We start from the raw sequence: 21,234 nt of genomic DNA on the forward strand, positions 1-21,234 counted from the left end.
TGTGACTTCCTTGCATTTTCTAAGGCCACTATTCTTATTGTAAGACAGTAACCTGAAATGCACTTTAAAAAATAAGCTTTCCTCAACAGGTTTTTTTTTTATCTTATTTCTCTTTTTCCAAATTTTCCTAGAAGGCCAATATCCATAGCTATTTTTTCTTCATCAATATCACATTATCTACATTCTCTGAACCCATGCATGGTATTTGTTAAAAGTTCCCTAAATTCCCTTTCCAGTTAGGATCGCTATAAGCCAAGAACAATCAGTCAATATTTATTAAGCATCCACAATGTGCAAGCATTCCAGATATGAAGACAGGCAAAGGATTGTCCTTGCTGTAAACTAATTCAGTCAGGTGAGGGGTACAACATGCAAACAGCTGAGCAAAACAATATCTATACAAGATAAAATGTTCATAATCACAGAGGGAAAGCATTAGCGTTAAGGGAGATCAATCAAAGCTTCTTGTGGAAGGTGGGATTTTAGCTGAGATATGAAATAAGCCAAGTTACAGAGATGAGGAGGGAGATAATTGCAATCATGAGTGATAGCTAGTGAAAATGTTTGGAGTGAGGATATGGAGTGTCATGTGGTAAGAAGTAGGAAGCCAGTTTCACTGGATCATACAATATGAGGTAATATGTAAAATGTAAGAAAACCAGGAAGGTAGGGGATAGAGGGCACACAGGCTAAAAAGGACATTGAATGCAAAGGAGAGGGTTTTATATTTTATCCTGGAGGTGATAGAAAGCCACTGGAGTTTATTGAATGGAGGGGGCAAAGAGAAAGAGTGATATAGTCAGATTAGGAAGATCAATTTGACAACTTCAAATGGACTTTAGAAGAGACCAGAGATCATGAGACTAAATAATAGACTATTGTGATAGTCTAAGCAAGATAAGGGCTTACACCAGGGTGGAGGAAAGAAGGGGGTAGATGTTACATAGGTGTTATGGAGGTAAAATCTACAGGACCTGACAATAGATTGTTTATGAGAGGTGTAATAAAGAGTGAGGAGACAAAGATGACACCTAGGTTTCCAGCCTTGGGGCTTAGGAGCCTTGTAATTTCTTTAAAATCCCCTAACCCTTATCTGAAATGAAAATGCAAGGAATACAAGTAAAGAAAGTTCTATTTGCCTTTAATTATGGTTTTATTAATTATGTTTAATTATGGTTCAATGGTTGTCTCCAACCATTTCAAAGAAAAAAAAACTATCCTTATCTGAAATGGAACCAGTCAGCCTAATTTTAAAAATAGAGATGTCACTTAAGTAGCAAGAATTTTAGACACCTACTGTAGTCTTCTAGGCACTGGGAAAATAAAGACAGAAAGGAAAGTCTCTTCTCTCAAGGGGTTTACACTTATATCAGATGCTGATGTTGTCCTTACCAACATACATTTATAAACCCAATTGAAAGTCCAATAAATAAGCTTTAAAAAAAAATCACAGGGCTCTCACCTTCCTTCTTGTAAAATACCCTTTTCCTTTTTCTTTATTCTTTCCTTAAACACATTTCCAAGTCCAACCAGTGGCTTTCTGGCAAAAAATACAAGTTAAGTAAAGGAGAAAATAATGTAGTAACAAAGAGGTGTAATGTTGTGCTCATGAGACACACTATGTCTCCCACATACACATAGGAAAAAAATCCAATTTCACATAAGATTCATTAATGTTATTCTTTCATCATCTCTTCTTACCTGAATTATTTAAGCTGTACAGGTAAACGATCACCAGGTTTTCTCTAAGTTTTCAAATGGTTAATTTTTAAAAAGGAAACAAAATTGAAACCTCAGGGTAGTTAATATTTTCAACCATGAAAAGGGCAGTTTTGACATCTGGACCAAAAAGCATCCTTAAATCAACTAAAGACAAATTCAGACAGAGTATAGTGAAGGGCACTGGTGAGAAGAGACCCCAGGATTAAAGAGTGCATGAATCAAAAGACCCATAGTTAGGGGAGTGCAAGATCTATGGTGACCCAGCAAAGGTACTGAAAAATAAGGGTCAAAAAAATATAAGAACCAAGGGAGAACAATGGCATAAAACACAGAGAGGACAGACTATCTGGATGGGAAAAAGCAGTCACCAGTACCAAATGCTGCTGTGCTGAGTTCAAGAGAGATGAGGACTGAGAAAAGATCACCAGATTTGCCAATTAAGAGATCACTGGTAACTTTGGAGAGAGCAATTTCACTTGATTGATGAGATTGGAAACCAGTTTGCAAAAGGTCATAAAGTGAGTGAAAAGAGACAAAGGTGGGCAACAGTTATGGGCAGCTTCCCCCCCACTCCTCCCACCAGGAGTTTGGCTCTTAAAGGGAGGAGAGTTCTTCCATGATAGTTTGAGGAGATGGTATAGTTTAGTGAGGTTTTTTCAAGGTTGGGGGATTGTTTGTAGGCATCAGGGAAGGAACAAGTAGATAGGGAAAGATTTCATTTTAGAGAGATCCTTTTTAATTCCTGCTATGCAGCACTTGACACTGTTGACCTTCTCCTCTCATGAGTTTTGTGATACTGCTACTCTTGGTTCCTTTCCTACCTGCCTGATGAGATATTTGTAAAGCTCTTAGCACAATGCCTGACTCGTAGTAAACCTTATATCGATGTTTATTTCCTTTTCCTTGCCTTTCTTTTGCATGATCACCAGGTGTATTGTGTCGTTTAATAGTGGGTGTGTACTCAAAGGCTCTGTCTTAAACCTTTTTCTCTTCTCAGATTTGGTGGTCTCATAACCTTCCATGGGTTTAATTATCACCTCTTTGCAGATAACTCCCATATTAATGTATTTAGCCCAGTCTATGCTGACCTCCAATCCTTTATCAATAACAGTGTATTTGGCATTTCTAACCTGATATCTTGTAAGCATCTCAAATTCAACATGTTCAAAACAACTCATTATTTCCTCATACATATCCTAATATAGTTTCCTAATATCCTTTTTTTTCTGTTGAGGACACCACCATTCTCTTGGTCCCCCATGTTCATAATGTAGTGTGTCATTCCTGACTCTTAATTCTTTATTTACCCACATCTGCAAATATCATCTGCTTCTACAACATCCCTCACATCTACCCTCTATTCATTCAGTCCCTTAATGACTCTCACCTAGATTATTACAATGGCCTCCTAAATGTACCCCTTGCCAAAATCTTTCTCCAGTCTCAGAACATCCTCCACACTGCTACCAGAGTGATTCTCTCAAGCACAGGTCTGACTATGCTACTCCCCTGTGCTCAACAATGTCTGTGACTCTCTACTATATGTTCAGGATCAAATATAAACCCTCTGTTTGGTATTTAAAACCCTTAACAACCTAGACCCAGCCTTCATTTTAAATCTTTTTTTTTGGGGGGGGGGGCAGGACAGTGAGGGTTAAATGACTTGCCCAGGATTACACAACTAGTAAGTGCCAAGTGTATGATGTTGGATTTGAACTCAGGTCCTCCTGAATGCAGGGCTGGTGCTTTATCCACTGCACCACCTAGCTGCCCCCCATTTTAAGCCTTATTACACATTATTACTTGTCTTCATGAACTCTATGGACCATTGCTCATTCAAACTGCTTTTTCTTGCTGTTCTTTACAGAGAACAGTCTTTTTCCTGTTTCCATACCTTTGTACTTGCTGCACTGCCCCTCCCCCACGTCTCAAATTGAACTCCTTCCATATCTCTGCTTCTGAGAATCCTGAATTCCCTGATAGATTCAGCTTACATGACCTTTTCTATGTGAAACTTTTTCTGATCTCCTAGTGCTCTCCCCTCCCTAAAAACACTTTGCCAAGTCAACAAACATTTGTGAAGCACCCACAATGGGTCAAGCAGTGAGCTAAGCACTGAGAATACCAAAAAAATACCTGGCCCTTGAGGAACTCATAATGGTGTATATATTATGAGCAAGCATATCAGTATGTATTATAAGTACATTAGGATATATTCCAATAATTATTATATTATATTATATTGTATTGTATTGTATTGTGTTGTATTATATTATATTATATTATATTATATTATATTATATTATATTATATTATATTATATTATATTATATTATATTATATTATATTATATTATATTATATTATATTATATTATATTATAAAACATTGATATAGTGTTTACTATGAGTCAGGAATTGTGCTAAGAGCTTTACAAATATCTCATCCGGCAGGTAGGAAAGGAACCAAAAGTAGCAGTATCACAAAAACTCAGGAGAGAGTATCAAGGAGGTCAACAGTGTCAAGTGCTGCGTAGCAGTAGTACATATATTATATAATAAAATAATTATGTAATTGTTTCATTGGATTAAAATAATATATTGAAATCTGGGTCAACATGGATAGGCAGCATATCTAACTATATAGAGTAATTGAGGATGGAGACCAGCTGTCTTGCTCCATCTCCAGTCTCCAAAGCTACTAGCTTAGTTGCTTAAAACTGCAGATGTTTCCTACTTGAGCTATATTCATAGCTTTCCTTCTTCCCCTAGTCTCTGTGCTTATAGACTGTAATTACACAAACATACAATAAATATATAATAGATTATGTACATATAGTGTTATAACAGTATATTTATAATGACTTATAATGATGAAAGTATAAAATCTATCCTAATAAATTCTAATACACTATTATAACACATTCTAATATACAACATATTATAATATAAATATTAAAAATATATCAGTGTATATAATATATTATAATATGAATACATTATAATATAATTGTAGAGGTAAAATATTATAATATTATGTTACAACTATATTAATAATATGTCAGTTTCCTACTTCTTTGTATACATGCTGTTTTCCCTGAAACAATGTAAGTTCCTTGAGGGCAGGGAATGTTTTGCATCTGTCTTTGTATTTCTAGTGTCAATCACTAACCCTGGTGACTAATAAATGCTTGTTGTTTGGGTGAATGATAGTACCACTGTCAGAAATAAGGAAGTTAGGAGAGAAAGCTGGTTTTCCAGAAAAATAATGATTAAATTATAGCTCACATTTATATAGTGCTTTAGGGGTTACAAACCACTTCAAAATCATGATGCCAAATGAGAGAGCCTGCCTGGAATGGTTTTCAAAGAACATCTCTTTCCAGACAGGCCATAAAATAGCTTCCATGGCCTACAACTATATTATACAAGCTACAAAGTCTTTCCACAATGTCAAAATCCCAGACTTTTCTCCTACTATCTTTGAAGCACTTTTATTTTGGAATTTACTTCATGAGTGAGGAATTTAGAGTACTATATATGACAATTATATGAAAAGGAAGAAAATATGTGGTAGTATCTGGAATCTTCTACTAATAACATAAAATGAAAGAATGTGACAAAAAGATAGGATAAAACAATAAATTAACTATTAAACAATAATGTCTTTAAAAGATTAATTTAGGGATTGTACTTTATGTCTTTATTTCATTTCCTTATTTTTGGATCTTTTTTCTAGTAACTGAAATAAGTGGCTTTTAGAAAGTTAATAGAATTTTATTTTGCTGAAAGAACATTTCTATGTATCATAGACATTAAATTCATTATTTTTTCCTGCTTCTGAAATGAAGGAGTTGCCAATCTTAATTGGAGGGAATACTTGTACCTATAAAATTACAAACACTTGAAGTATATATTTGAGGACACCAGTTTCCATTACTCTGTTGATATAAGTAGAGTGGAGTTCTGCCAAAAACAAAATGCCATTCTAGCCTCTTAGGGAGCAGTTATATGTGATCAATCAAGAAGCATTTATTAGGCTCCCATTAAGTCCCAGTAAGAGCTGTTGGCAATTTATTTTTCTTTTATAATTTTGAAAATCAACAAAAGGTTTTCATTGATAGAGAAGAAAGTTACCCTTCTCATGTTTCCAGTTACAGGTCATAAACAAAAATGGTAGTTCCTGTAATTTTTGTAAACATAAATATTTAAAATAAAAGCCTTATTTTATTGATCAAATTATATATCTTAGCTATGCCAAATGACTACAATTCAGTAATCATAAGACAGATGACTGACTTTTTCTTTTGCCTTAAATATCTTTGAGAAGATTTGGGAGAAGCAAAAGGGGAAATAAATCAACATTCCTATGAAAAAAACACCAAGGAAAAGAGCTGCAGCCATTTTCTTAAGCCTATAGGTGACTGACTCGCTTACATGTATATGTAGAGTTGGTCAGACATTCTCCCAAAAGCTATTTTGTAACATGGATAAAACTTTTTCTTTCCACTGACAAGGTTTATATTCCATACTAGTCTCCCATGAACACCTCAGACCCCTGGGACTTCTACTGATTTTACTATTCTTTTGAACAAAGTACAAACTTCTTTGAGTGACCCATTTTTTTACTTATTAACAACCAAAGTTCTACAGAGGCCTATTAAAGCTTTGCTTTCTTTATTTCTTTGTTTTCCAGATAAGACATGGGAAAGAACAGAAGTTTCTTTATAAAAAGCTGGAGAAAAATGGGAAACTGAGCCCCTCCTTGAAAAAAATTCCCCCCTAACATGCTAGAATGGTATTTTTTGGGGGCAGAATTCCACTCTACTTATATCCTCAGAATAATGGAAACTGGTGTCCTCAAATATATACTTCAAGTGTCTGTCATTTCATAGGTGTGAGTATTCCCTCCAATGAAGATTGGCAACCCCTCCATAACTTAGTAGATGGAGAGTTGCTATGCCTGAAAAAGTCATCATCCTGTGACCAACTTGGTGATGAGCCTCTCCAAAACGAGAGAAGCTCATCCAAAGGTGTGCATATAGTTCCTCACTGAATCAGTACGTGGTTGGATGGGAGGTAGCATGGGGAAGGAGGGGTAGGAAGGAAGTTGTCTCCTCCAGCAAATAAATAAGAAGAAGAAATAGATGTGATAGAGACTGTTACTCTGTTCTGGTTACCTCCCCCTAACTCCTGTCCAGTCTCTCCTGTTCTTTCATGTTATTTGCTTCTGAGCTTCATGGTAAAGAGAATAAATTGCCTTGGGAATAGAGACTGAAGCAAAGGCAGGTGCTGAACATGGGCTATAAACAACAGCTTTCTGCACTTGTCTTTATCAGAGGGCTCTCCTGACTTGCCAAGATCCTATTTCTTTTAGTGATTGGCTTTAAAAGCTTTCAAAACTCTAAGGGAGAGGAAATAAACACTGCCTTCACCCTGCTTATTATGCTCCTCAAGTTCCATCTCCACGATGACTCACACCTCTGTCAGAGGAGACAGAAGGGAAAGGCTCAGATTTATCCAATTGCTCCTATAGGAGAGAGAGGGGAACTATTTTTATGGTACTGAACCAACCCAGCCAGCAGTGGTCAGCTGATGTGTCCCTGTACAAAAAGAGCACTTACAAGCTTTGAAGCGAGACAAAAGAATAGCCTTGAGAAGAAGGCTTCACAAGTTACTGAACATCCGAGGGAAACTTCTCTCAGAAGGAAAATAGCCAGAAGGTGACAAAATAGCCTGTTCAGACACTGACCCACTTTAGTGCAAATTCTGAGCAGAAGTTGAGCAAGAACAAGAATTTCTGTGGCCCATGGAGAGAAAGTAGAAAAGAAACAAAAACATTTCCTCTTATTCCATAATACTTCTCCCTGCAAAGGTTATACATTTCTTTCCAAAACTCATCACTACCAAAAAAGAGCATACCCACCTTTGAGAGACAGTGCCCAGGTTAGCAAGTCAGCTGGTCTTGGAAGCAAGTATGAAATTGATGCCATGATTTTGTCCTTTTCAACACTGAGCTTTATACAGCTGAGTCAATTTTCCACTAGCCCATTTTTGACAGGAATTCTTATACATTTGTTCTCAAATGTGATGCCATTGCAGCCAAAATCCCACAGAAATTACATACCTCTGAGAAAGATGGGTGACACTTTTGCTTTAAAACAATCCAGTGGTGCTGATGTTCTTAATAATGATGACTATGCCTTTTGAACTGCTGTCCTGAGGCATTAACTGTCTTGATTATCAGTAGGGAACAAACAATGAAGCTTCTTCATGTGATTATTTAAATACATAAATGAGTTATGAAATGTATTGATGTCGTATCCAAGGGCTCATGGAAACCCAGGCCCAGTGGGAAGAACAGTCTTACCCTGTGGAATAGCATTAGCTGAATAATAGGAAGGATATTATATACTAATATGCAGCTGGAAGAATGTGTATCTAAGCACCTGACATCAGGACAATGCACTCAATGATTGAGATGTAAGCTAGAAAAATGGTCAATATAATTGTCTGCTAAGCAAAGGAAGCTTGACAGATTAAAAACAACCATAAAGGGAGGAAATGTGAAAACCTGGAACATACTGAGTTCATTTGAGAAAACCTACTGAGAGCCAATGGGAAAGGGCAGCATGTATGATGTTCTGTTTCAGAGTAGATAGGGTAATTAGAGAGTATTATAGATCAAAGATAGCATTCCTGCAGCCTGGAATACAAGCACGGATATATTCCATGACTTACATCAAATGGAGCTGAGCTTTGCTGAGCACTCTGGTTACACTGCTCCCTGAAGCAGTCGCTGAAAGGAAGTAGAAGACCCATCGCAATAATCCGAGAACAAAATTTCTCCGCTTCTTCTGGTGGTGCGTTCTCTTGCTGGCTAAACAGCTTTTCCAACAGAGTGCGCCCTGTCAAGATTATGAAATATAGTAATTAGGAGAGGGCTCGCTGATCACTTTGTTCAGAACATCCCTGATGGAGAAGCACCAAGGGTAATCACCAAGAGTAACAAGGTTTCTAAGACAACCCTATGAGGTGGCAGACAGTAACTGGACTAAAAAGGAAGCTCTCAATCTCTTTAGCAATTTGGTGGCCTGGAGACAGAGTGACCACAAGGTTTTCCCAATAGAATTAATCACTTGGACCAGAAGAGGCTGAACCAGAAAAATTATGGACCTAGAAGTTTCCACCTTCAAAGTGGGGTAGGTAGAAGGAAGGGAGGGAGGGAAAAGGGAAAGAGGGAGGCTAGATGATAGGTCTTTGCTTATCTCCTTTGGAAAAATCCAAAGAAAGGTATTCACAACAGAGAGGTACATTAGAAAGAGCCCTATCTGTCATTTAGAAGATCTGTTTAGCCCCAGTGTAGAAAACTCTGCCAGTTTAAAAAAAAAAGAGGCAAAAGAGGCATTTTTTTCTTTATATGCAAATATGAATGTAAAACCATTACTACTCCTTCAATACACCAATCATAGGCTTATAGAAGGGACCTAAAGGGTCATTTAATCCAACCCCTTCATTTGACAGATGAGGAAACTCGGGCTCAAAGAGATCAAATGTGTTGTCCCTGGTCACTCAGGCAGTACATGGCAGACACAATTCAAATCCAGCTCCTCATATTACAAATCCAACTCTCTTTCCCACTCCATCACACTCTGAGCTCTCAATCAACTTTAGAGAAAGAAGGAAATATTTTTCAGCAAACTCATGTGGTCTTACTGATCCTGGGGGGAATACATTATACAGGAGATTGTGATAATTGTATAACAATCATGCATGTATTATGGAATTCCCTAAGTTCATTTAAAATAGTCACAAAACTAAGGTCCATAAATGATGGAAAATGAAGAAAAAGTAAATAGATCAGTCTAACTATCAGAAAATTATCCAGAGAGCTGTTGAAGAGTAGGAAGAAAAAGTTTCAGGAGGATATAGAGTGAGGGATATTTAGGGTTCTCTGAGTGAAATCTGGTGCAATTTATAGTGTTAAATTAATATTCATTAACATTGATTACAGACCCACAAAATATATTTGCTAAATGCTGAACAATCTTAATAGCTGCCTAACTTTGCTTTTTTGCAGCTCTTTCTCTTACACATTCTTCACATTGATAACTGTTACTCCTCTGTTGCTAAGTGAAGTATAATGTCCTTATTATCTTGTAATTCAAGTCATCACCAACCTTCTTTTCTGGACTTTTATTACGCTGTTTCCTTTCCCCTGCTCTATATTCCAGTCAAATTTAACTACTATTCGTTTACTCCCATTCTCATTCTCTCTACTGTATTCATTGTGTTTCTTTTTAAAATTTGTTTTAACTTTTTGCTTATTTTACTTTTTCATTTTTATTTTCAGTTCCAAATTTGCTATCTCCCTTCTCTCCTCCCCCATTTCATTGAAAAAGTAATAAATGCAATATCCATTTCATATATATACATATATGAAAAAACAAAAACAATAAAGAAAGAAAAATCTTCACTCAGAGGGATCAGTTCTCTCTCTGGAGGTAGATAACATTTTTCATCATGAGTCTTTTGGAATTGCCTTGGATCATTGTCTTGATCACAGTATCTAAGTCTTTCATAGTTGGTTATCATTACACTATTGTTACTATTGTGCTATAAGAAATGATGAGCAGGCAAATGTAAAAAAAAACAAAAACAAAACAAAAACCTGGAAAGACTTAAGTGGACTGATGCTAAGTGAAGTGAGACGAACTAGGAGAACATTGTACACAGTAACAGCAACATTGTGTGATGAACAACCATGACGAACTTAGCTCTTTTTAGCAATACAATGATCTAAGACAATTCCAAAGGACTCTTGATGAAAAATGCAATCTACATCTAGAAAAAAAGAACTGTGGAATCTGAATTCAGATTGAACATACTGTTTCTACTTTTTTGTTGTTTTTTTCTTTTTTGAGGTTTTTCCTTTTTGTTCTCATTCTTCTTTCACAACATGACTAATATAGAAATATGTCTAATGTGATTGTACATGTATAATCTATATCAGATTGCTTTCTGTCTTGGGGAGGGGAGAGGGAAGGAAGAGAGGGAAGGAGAAAAAATTGGAACTCAAAATATTATTTAAAAAACCCAAATGTTGAAAACTATCTTTACATACAACTGGAAAATAATAAAATAATTGTATGATTAAAAATTATACTATTGTTGTTACTTTGTACAATGTTCTAGTTCTACTAATTTCATTTTACATCAGTTCATCTAAGTCTTCACAGGTTTTTCATCACATACAGCACAACAGTATTCCATCACAATCATATACCACAACTTGTTGAGCCAGTCCCCAGTTGATGAGCATATTCTCAGTTTCCAATTTTTTTCTACCACAAAAAGAGTTGCTATAAATATTTTTGTGTGTATGATTTTCCCTCTCCCCTCTACCTTTTTGGCCTACTGAGACCTAATAGTGGTATTTCTAGGTCAAATAGTATGCACAGATTTATAGCCCTTTGAGCATAGTTACAAAATGTTTCCAGAGTGGCTGGACCAGTTCACAGCTCCACTAACAGCACATTAGTATGCCTATTTTTAAGCATTCCCTCCAGCATTTGTCTTTTTCCTTTTCTGTCACATTACCTAATCCAATTGATGTGAGGTATTACATTTCATTGGAATTTCTTTTTGCATTTTGCATTTCTGTTTAATTTGCATTTCTTTAATCAATAGTGATTTAGCACATTTTTTCACCTGACTATTGATAACTTAGTTTCTTCTTCTGAAAACTGCCTTTTTATATAGGCTTTGACCATTTATCAATGGCCAATGGCTCTTTCTCTCTCTTTTAATAAATTTGTTTCAATTCCCTTTATATTTGAGAAATGAGACCCTTATCATAAAAACTTGATGTAAAAAAAAATTCCCTATTTTCCTTCTAATATTGGCTACATTCATTTTATTTGTGCAAAATCTTCTTAATTTAATGTAATCAAAGTTATCCACTGTGCCACATGTGATCCTCTCTATTTCTTGTTTGGTCATGAACTCATCCATTATTCAAAGATTTGGCAGGTAACTTTTTGCATATTCAACCTTCATTTGCTTAGGGATAACTGCCCTTATGTCTAAATCATGCATCCATTTGATGGCTTAACCAGACATATGATGTGAAATGTTCATTTATGGCCTCCTTCCTTCTTCGATATGCTTTCCAATTTTCCTAGCAGTTTTTTGTCAAATAATGAGTTTTTACCCCAATATCTGGGATTTTGAGTTTATCAGACACTAGGTTACTGTAGTAATTTACTTCCATATATTTTATACCTAATCTATTCCTTTGATCAACCACTCCATTTCTTAACAGTGCCAGATTATTTTAGTGATGACCACTTTTTAGTATAGTTTAAGATCTAGTACTGCTAGACTGCCTTCCTTCACTCTTCTTATTGATTCATTTAAATATTTAGATCTTTATTCCTTCAGATGAATTTGTCATTATTATTCTAGTTCTATAAAATAATTGTTTGATAGTTTGATTAATATAGCACCAGATAAGTAAATTAATGTAGGTAGTGTTGTCCTTTTTATTATAAGGCTCTGCCTAGCCATGAGCATTAAATAATTTCTCCAGCTGTTTAGATCTGTCTTTATTTGTGTGAATACATGTTTTTTATAATTGTGTTTCATATACGCCCCTGTATGTTTTAGGCAAGTAGGCCTCCCAAGTATTTTATACTGTATTGTATTTAAAATGAAATTCCCTTTCTGTGTTTTCCTATTGACTTTGTTGGTTAATATGTAGCAATGTTGATAATATGTATGGGTTCATTGTATATCTTACAACTTTGCTAAAGTTATTAATTATTTTAACTAGTTTTTTAGTTGATTCTCTCGGGTTCTCTAAGTATACCATCCTATCATCTGCAAAAAGTGATCAGTTTGTGGCTTCTTTACCTATTTTTATTCTTTCAAGTTATTTTTCTTCTCTTATTGCTATAACTAGCATTTCTAGTACTATATTGAATAATAATGGTGATTAAAAAACACCTTCACTTCATCCTTGATTGAATTGGAAAGCCTTCTATTTATTTCTATTTTACCCTTAGAGATAATGCTTGTTCTTAGTTTTAGATAGATAATATTTATAATTTTGAGAAAAGTTCCATTTTTTCCTATGCTTTCTAGTGTTTTAGTAGGAATGGGTGTTGTCAAAAAAACATTTTTCAACATCTCGATATAATCTTATGATTTTTGTTGTTTTTATTATTGCTATGGTTAGTTGTGCTTATAGGTTTCCTAATTTTGAACCAGCCCTTCATTTCTGGCATAAATTCAACCTGGTCAAAATGTATGATCTTTATGACATATTGCTATAACCTATTGCTGGTATTTTATTTAAAACCCTCAATGTTTTCTACTCACACCCTTTCCTATGTCTGGAATGGACTCCATATCTATTAAAAGTTCTCCCTTCTTTCAAAACAATAAGAGACAGTAGATGAAAAGATTTTTTTCATACTTGATGTTTTACATTCTTATTCTAGTTGAATTGGCTTTATTCATCCAACATCTTTCCAATTTCATGCAATTGAAACTGTTTCTTCTTTTATTATTGCCTTTATTTCTTGTTAGTTGAGGACGTTCTCCCTAAGCATAGCTTAGTTTGTTTAATTTATACCATCCAATCTCATTCGTTTTTACTTATCTCTCATGGTGCGATATTTTATTCTGGTCATATAAATATTTTGAATTTATTTCAGTATATGGTATAAGACAGCAGTATTAAATGCAAGTAGAAATTAGGTCCATTAATATGTACAAAAGGAGTCCTGGAGGCTACATCTTTACTTAGTTTTCAAATGGGATGTTACCAATCTTTTATTGTATTTTCATTTCTTTTCTTAAATTGTTTTTCAATTATATTTTAATCTGGTTTAGGCCATGATCATGCATGTTTCCAAATCAAATGTTTTGATATCTCTGGTGTTAAATATTGGTTCAAACTTATAGCTATAGAATATTGAATATTTTAAAAGATTTGGTTGATGCTTTAGATGGTTTGTGATTAATTCCTTTTTTAATCCTCTTCAAAAAATAATAGTTCGATGCATATGGATATACTTGGAAATTATATTAAAATAAAAGATATTGAGACAATAAAGTTTTCTTGAACAAAAGTACATGTTATACCAAACTAACCATATTTCCTTTTTTGATAGAGTTCCTAAACCAGTAGATCAAGTGAATTGTATAGAGATTATTTATCCAGATTTTATCAAAACTATTTAATAAAGTCTCTATATTTGTGGAAAAGATACATAGACATGGGATGGATGACAGTACAATTAGATAGATTCAGACTGGTTGGATAGCCATTCTGAAAGAATAATGATTACTGGTTTTCTATCAATTTAGACGAAAGTCTTTAGTGGAACATCCCAGAGATCTGTTATTGGCCCCATGATGTTAAGCTTTTTTGTAAGAATACGCTCTAGAGTTGGAAGGGGCCTCAGAAGCTATCTAGGCCAACCCCTTCATTTAAAGATCAGGAAACTGAAACCAAAGGAAGTTTGATGACTTGCCCAAGGTGATACTTACTAGTAGAAAGCATTAAAGGTTTGAATGAAGGCATGCATATAAAATTTGCAGAAACAAAGCAGGTAGTGACAACTAGCACAAAAATAGCAGTAAGAATTCAGAAAAATGTTCACACTGAGCTGAAAAAAAAAGTAAAGTTTTATATTTGGTTTCAAAAGCTTTAGATTATGCCCAGTTTGCCTAATGTGGAACCTGCTGCATCCCCTATTACGTGATTGGAGGAAATCTCCTTTTATTAGTTGCTTTTGTCTTTAAAACTGTTGAGAGTGAATATGCGGCTCTTTTTTTTCCACCATTTTTTTTGTCTGCATTCTGGGAATACTATCTGCTGTGCCCAGGATGGACTCTATTTCACTTGCTTACCTGTCTTTTACTCTGACTCTGAGGAATAGGACTGGGACATGTTTGTTTCTATTTTATGTTGTCTTCAGTTTCAGGTGCTGGAGAAGACCCCCCATGGACCTGGTATTTTGAATCATGGCAACCTTAGGTCCAGGATTGTAGCCAAGATCTTGTAGACAGCCAGGCCAATAAAACCTATAGTACCTGAGACTTGAGCTGGAGGGTGGATTCTGGACTTTGAACTGGACTGTGCTCTAGAGGAGTAGATCAATTCTATAGGAATTAAGCTAAGCTATGAATCTACACCTTTTTCGTGTCCAGAGAATTTGGTGATGGTAGTTTGGGAGTAGAGGGAACTTATGCCTCCTATGTGTTGGGAATGCTAAGTTTGTACATTTGTGATGATAATTTTGAGTAAATATTCCCTTGTGAAAGCTCCACAGTATTACATGTACAAATACAAGGTGGGGAGGACATGCTTAGACAGCAATTTGAAAAAGATGCTAATATGCAACCTTTAGAGGTATAACATCTAAGAATGAGGAGGTGATGGTGCTGCTCTATAATTGGTCAGTCAATAACTAGAACATTACATTCTGTCTGGCAGCCACATTACAGGAAGATTAAAATTTTAAAAGTTGGAAGATATTCACAAAAGGACTGTCAGGATTTTTAAGGAGTTTGAGATCATGTCATATGATCTGATCAGGTCAACGGAAGGAATCGAGGATGTTCAGTATGTAGTAAAGATGACTTTGGGGATACATGACAACTGTCTTTAAGGATTTGAAGGGCATTCATGTGAAAGCAGATTAGGCTTCTGTAGTTTATTTCTATTTGGCACAATTGGGAGCAGTGGGTATTATTTGTGAAAGTTAATTTAGGCTTGATAGAAGGATATCAAATTTGGACCCAGTAACAGAGTCTGTTTTCCAAAGACCTACCTAGCTAACTATGAGATCTCATCTTACTCCCAAATGGCTAAGACCTTAACTAAATTGTATAACTTTCCCAAATTTCTACTTTACTGGGTACTTTAATAGGTGTTTGCTCACTATCCATGATTGTCTTTTGTGGAATAATTATTTAGTGGGAAAGGAGCTAAAATGGCTGAGATTAAGGTATTACCTTCCTATTCTCAATGGTACTATCACCCTTACTAGTGACTAGGGAAAATGGCTTTTATTCCAAACCCCTAAAAAGCATCATGTTCTTCTTTTTTTTTCTTTTTCTTTTTTTTCAGGGCAATGAGGGTTAAGTGACTTGCCCAGGGTCACACAGCTAGCAAGTGTCAAGTGTCAAGGACAGATTTGAACTCAGGTTCTCTTGAATCCAGAGCTGGTGCTTTATCCACTGTGCCACCTAGCTGCCCTCATCATGTTCTTATTGAAAATATCTGACATGTAACAGAGATCATTCTACCTTAATAACTGTCCTAAAGAAAGAAGAGGTAAAGAATCTTTGCTTAGCAAGGCCATTTTCTATTCTCCACAAATTGTATTCCCCACCCCAAGATGTCAGGTGGGGCAGTATGTGTCTAGTTATCAAATAGATCCCTGCATCATTTGCTGTCCTGGGTCCCTTGTGGTCCAGTTAAACCTCCTCTACAATTAAATACCAGGTCTAGTTCCTATTTCAATTTCCTATTGGTACTCTGAATGTGAGATGTTTGAAACATAACCAAAGAGTAGACATATTGCTGGAGGAGCTGAATCATATCAGCTTTGAAGTTTTGACTATAAATAAAACCAGAATAAAATCAGCTATGGAAGGATGGTTCATATATAGTCTATGGGGAGGTAAAGAAAGGGATTCATAGAATGGGTTTTATTGGATATCCAGAGGCAACAACAAAAATGGAATAATTGGCCATCATATCTTATCATGTCTTATAATATGAACAATAAGTATTTTTGAGAAGACTACCATGGAAATTACTGTAGCTTATACACTAACATTGATGACTTTTGATTTTATATCACATTATTTTTCAAATATGTGTTCCCCAAGAGGCAGCTAGGTGACACATTGGATAAAGCACCAGCCCTGGATTCAGGAGGACCTAAGTTTAAATGTGACCTCAGGCACTTGACACTTACTAGCTGTGTGACCCTGGGCAAGTCACTTAACCCACACTGCCCTACAAAAACAAACAAATTTTTTTAAAACCCCAAAAAACAAAACAAATATATGTTCTCCTCCCTCTAGTTACATCCCTTAGAAGAAAATAAAAAAGACAGAAAAGGCAGTTTAGCAAAACTAATTAACATTTCACCCAATTTGAGAGTGATATAATGCCCCATACTCAGAGCCTCTATATCTGCTAAAAAGGGAATTACATGAATTTTTTCCTTCTTAAAAAACAAGCATGATCATTAAAATTACACAGATTAAACTTTTTTGTTGTTGTTCTTTCTACTTGTGTTATTATCACCAGTATTTCCCTTGTTCTGCTTTTTTCACTCTGTACCAGCTCAGCTCATTTGAATCTTTTCATGTATCTCTATAATTTTGATTTTAATAATTTCTTTCAAAGTATTTCTATTCTAATTCATTCATCTTTCACAAATTGTCTAGCTATTATTTATCAATAGCTATCTGTTTTCATATGTTTGCCACTACAGAAGGACTCCCATAAATATTTTGGTTTATATGGCACCTTTCTTTCTGTTTTCAGCCTCCTTGGAATAACATGCCCAGGAGTGGGATCTCTGAGTCAAAGGTTATGCATAATTTAGTTGCTTTCTTAGCATAATACCCAGTTTCCAGAATTATTGGACAAATTGGACAATTAGACAAATCACTAAAAATGTGTGTCTTTCTTCTGCTAATCACAAAGGCCTATCTAATATGATTATTCTAATATTAACTATTTCCACATTGTCATAGTTAACGATTTTCTGAGTGTAAGTAAAAATCTCAGGGGTTTCATTTGTTTGTTTTTTTATTTTGTAGAGACATATTTCAATTCAAAATATCCAAAAGCAAAGTAGGCTATATTGGTAAATGAAATACAGATGACTGAAGACCTTTAAGTAGATGGATGATTACTTCTTAGGGATTCTATGACTAAGGTCTCTGATCAGGTATGGATTAGAACTAGACAGTATCCCATAATTCCATAATTCTTTCTCTTTCAAGTCTGATTTTCCTACATTTCAATCAAATAGGATATACTGATCTCCCAACAACCACCTATATTTTTCTACTCTTTAAGTTGTGCTGGCCTAGTTCCCATTGCCACAAGTACTTTATTCTATCTTCTAACAACTACTTTTTTAATCTATACATCCTTTTAAAAAAGGGGCAGCTAAGTGGCTCAGTGGATTCAGGAGGACCTGAGTTCAAAGCTGGCCTCAGACACTTAGCACTTACTAGCTGTGTGACCCTGAGCAAGTCACTTAACCCCAGTTGCCTCACCAAAAAAAAAAAAAAAAGTCTATATCAAATGCTATCTCCTCCATGAGGTAATCTTTCACAACTGGGAATTCTATATAATACTTTCTGTTATAATTATGGGGGGGGAGGGGCAGCTAGATGGTGCAGTGAATAAGGCACCAGCCTTGGATTCAGGAGGACCTGAGTTCAAACGCAGCCTCAGACACTTACTAGCTGTGTGACCCTGGGCAAGTCAACCCCCATTGCCCTGAAAAAAAAAAAAAGGAAAAAAAATAATTATGTGTGTGTTTCTCCATGCCCTTATTAGAATAAAAATTCCATGGGCACAATCATATTTTTCTTTGTATCACTTAAAAGTCATAAAAAACCCCCCAAAATCCCGTGTTTGTTCTTTATCCATTGTAGTTGCTCAATAAAATGCTTAACAAACACACACATCCCTTCTTTCTATTTAGTGACAGTGAGGCAATAATTATAAGACATGAGGAAATTGTCTAACACCATAAGGTACTAATAGGATCCAGATGCTAAGGCTCTTTGGGTTCCTTTGGCAGTAGCACCTCCTGGATATCATCAGAGAAATTTATGCCCAGAAAAGAAGGTTGGCTAGTCATGTACTTCAAGTGGTAAATAGCAGATGGACTACTGGCATCTTTCATTGATATCCGTATGTTATCACAAGATGGAAGAAGACTACCCCACTAGAGGATTTCTTGGAGGACACAAGATTAGAAGGAAGCATTGGGTTATAATTTACATTTTTGTGGGTAGAGCCATACCTATCCCTTGTGTTCTCCCTAGGAATTCAGTTGAGGGAAAGGACAGAAGACAAGGACCTTAGGATGCTTCAGGACTAGAATGAAGTGAGCCAGAAAGCTTGGCATTTCATAGCTTTGTTTTAACTAAGTATTCTTGATAAGTGCGGAATTCAGTTTTATCTTATCACGCTAATGCTGTCAGCACCTTATGAATTTGATTGATCTAAGGTAAAGCTGCATATTCTTATATATAACTCTGGATAGAGGGAATAGCTATAACCATGAGATCTCAGATATATTGCAATATACAGAAGTCTTCCTGAGCCCTATCAAACTAGGACTGAAAAGATCCATGAGTCTTCTACAAACACCTAGCACAATATGCATCATGTATACACCATAAATGCTATCTCTTTTATTGCCAGCCAATCATCTAGATCATAGATCTGGAGCTTGAGATGGATTTAAAGATCATCTGATTTTATAGTTGCAGAATCTAAGTCTCAGAAAAATAAGGTGGCTTATTCATGGCCACATGACCAGTAGTCTCTCTAATCTGATTGTAAATTCCAGGAGGGTCAGTTGTTCAATTAGTTTAATAATAGCCCCTAGCACTAGGAGTAAAACAGTAACTAACTGAATGCTAATGACCAGCATCTATAATAATCGGCATCCATTTCTAATATCCTTTGTCAAAAAAAAAAAAAAGGGGGGGGGAGAGTGAGAGAGAGCAAGAGAGAGCGAGGGTGAGTGGGAGAGGGAGAGCGAGGGAGAGGGAGAGTGAGAGCGAGAGAGAGAGAGAGAGAGAGAGAGAGAGAGAGAGAGAGAGAGAGAGAGAGAGAGAGAGAGAGAGAGAGAGAGAGAGAGAGAGAGAGGTCTAAAAAGGTCAATGTCTTAAATTCACATAGATTAGTTATCTTGCATAATATCTACATATGGTAACCAAGAGATTTAAGGGGAATTAAGCTATCTTCCTTCTAAAACATATAAATAAATTAACAAACAAACAAATAAATAGATAAATGAATGAATGAATGAAAGAATGAGTAAATAAATAGATGGGTGAATGAATGAATAAATAAATAAATAAGCATTAAAATGATTATGAGGTCAGTTGGGTGGGAAGAGAACACATATCTATAACTAGCTGTTGGTATTTTTGTTTGTCCTTCCTTCTCCAAAAGAATCTGTACATCTGGAGATGATGTCATGACTTACAATGAATTGGATTTAAGTGAAGGAAGGCTGTGCAAGGTGACCAGCCTCACTCCCCCCTCCAGAGACATCTGGATCCAATGGCAAGATATACACCAGGATGACTAGAGGTGGAATGGAGGTTGAGTGACTCATCCAGAGTCACAAAGCTAGTAAGTGTCAAGTGTCTGAGGCCGGATTTGAAAGCGGGTCTTCCTGATTCCAGAGCTGGTGTTCTATCCACTGTGCCACCTAGCTGCCCCCTATCCCTAGCAATGAATGCCCTGGATTCAGTAGGACCTGAGTTCAAATCCGGCCTCAGACACTTGACACTTACCAGCTGTGTGACCCTGGGCAAGTCACTTAACTCTCATTGCCCTGCACAAAAAAAAAAAAAAGTACAAGAAGAAATACTAATTATAGCATATCAAAGAAGTAGCTATTCCACTTCTGCCCGAATATGCCTAAAGAAAAAACTGTATTGTATGATTAGACATCACATTTCACTTTGGGAAAGCTCTAATTGGTAGGACATTTTCCCCCTGACATCAAGCCTAAATTGGTCTCTCAGAAACTTCCATTTCTCTGATTTCTGTGTAATGCCAAGGGAAAGAAGCAATCCCTCCTAGCCTGACCACCCTTTTGAATACTTGAAGACAGTTATCACATCCCCTTTTGCCTTTAATTATCAAGGCTGAGCCCTCCCAATTCAAGATGACATGGATTCAAGGCCTTTCATGGTCTGGTTGCCCTCCTCTGGACACTCTCCATCTTATGATTGTCCCTAATACATGATGTCCACAACTGAATCCAGTAATGTCTGAAAAGGGCAGAGTACAATAGGACTTTCACCTCGCTGCTCCATGAAGTTATGCTCCTCTAAATGCATTAGCTTTTTTGCTGGTCACATCACACTGCTGACTTATACTGAACTTGCAATGCACTAAAGCTCCAAGATCTTTTTCAGAAGAATTGTCACCTATTGGTGCCTCCTCATCTTAAACTTGTGAAGTTGACCGTCGTTGGAACCAAGTGTAAGGGTTTGTTTTTTTTCTGATTAAAGTATTTTATTTTTTTCCAGTTACATGTAAAGATAGTTCTCAACTTTTGGTTATACAAGCTTTCCAATTTCAGATTTTTCTTTCTCCCTCCCCTCCCTCTCCCTTCCCCTAGACAGCAGGCAATCCGATATAGGTTTTATATATATATAATATAACATTAAACATATTTCTGCATTAGTCATGTCACAAGAGAAAAATCAGA

General features: G+C 35.9%; 1 protein-coding gene across 2 annotated transcripts in view; it reads right to left on the reverse strand.

Moving 5' to 3' along the window:
- The window catches only part of FMN2 (formin 2), a 453,587-nt gene that overhangs the window by 400,387 nt on the left and 31,966 nt on the right, over window positions 1-21,234 (reverse strand). For both annotated transcript variants that reach the window (XM_044003674.1, XM_044003673.1), the window contains exon 2: window positions 8,462-8,628. In XM_044003674.1, the coding sequence (XP_043859609.1) occupies window positions 8,462-8,628 (167 nt within the window). The remainder of the gene's footprint in view (window positions 1-8,461; window positions 8,629-21,234) is intronic.

Source organism: Dromiciops gliroides, chromosome 4 (genome assembly GCF_019393635.1).
Source record: "Dromiciops gliroides isolate mDroGli1 chromosome 4, mDroGli1.pri, whole genome shotgun sequence".
NCBI classification, from domain to species: Eukaryota; Metazoa; Chordata; class Mammalia; order Microbiotheria; family Microbiotheriidae; genus Dromiciops; species Dromiciops gliroides.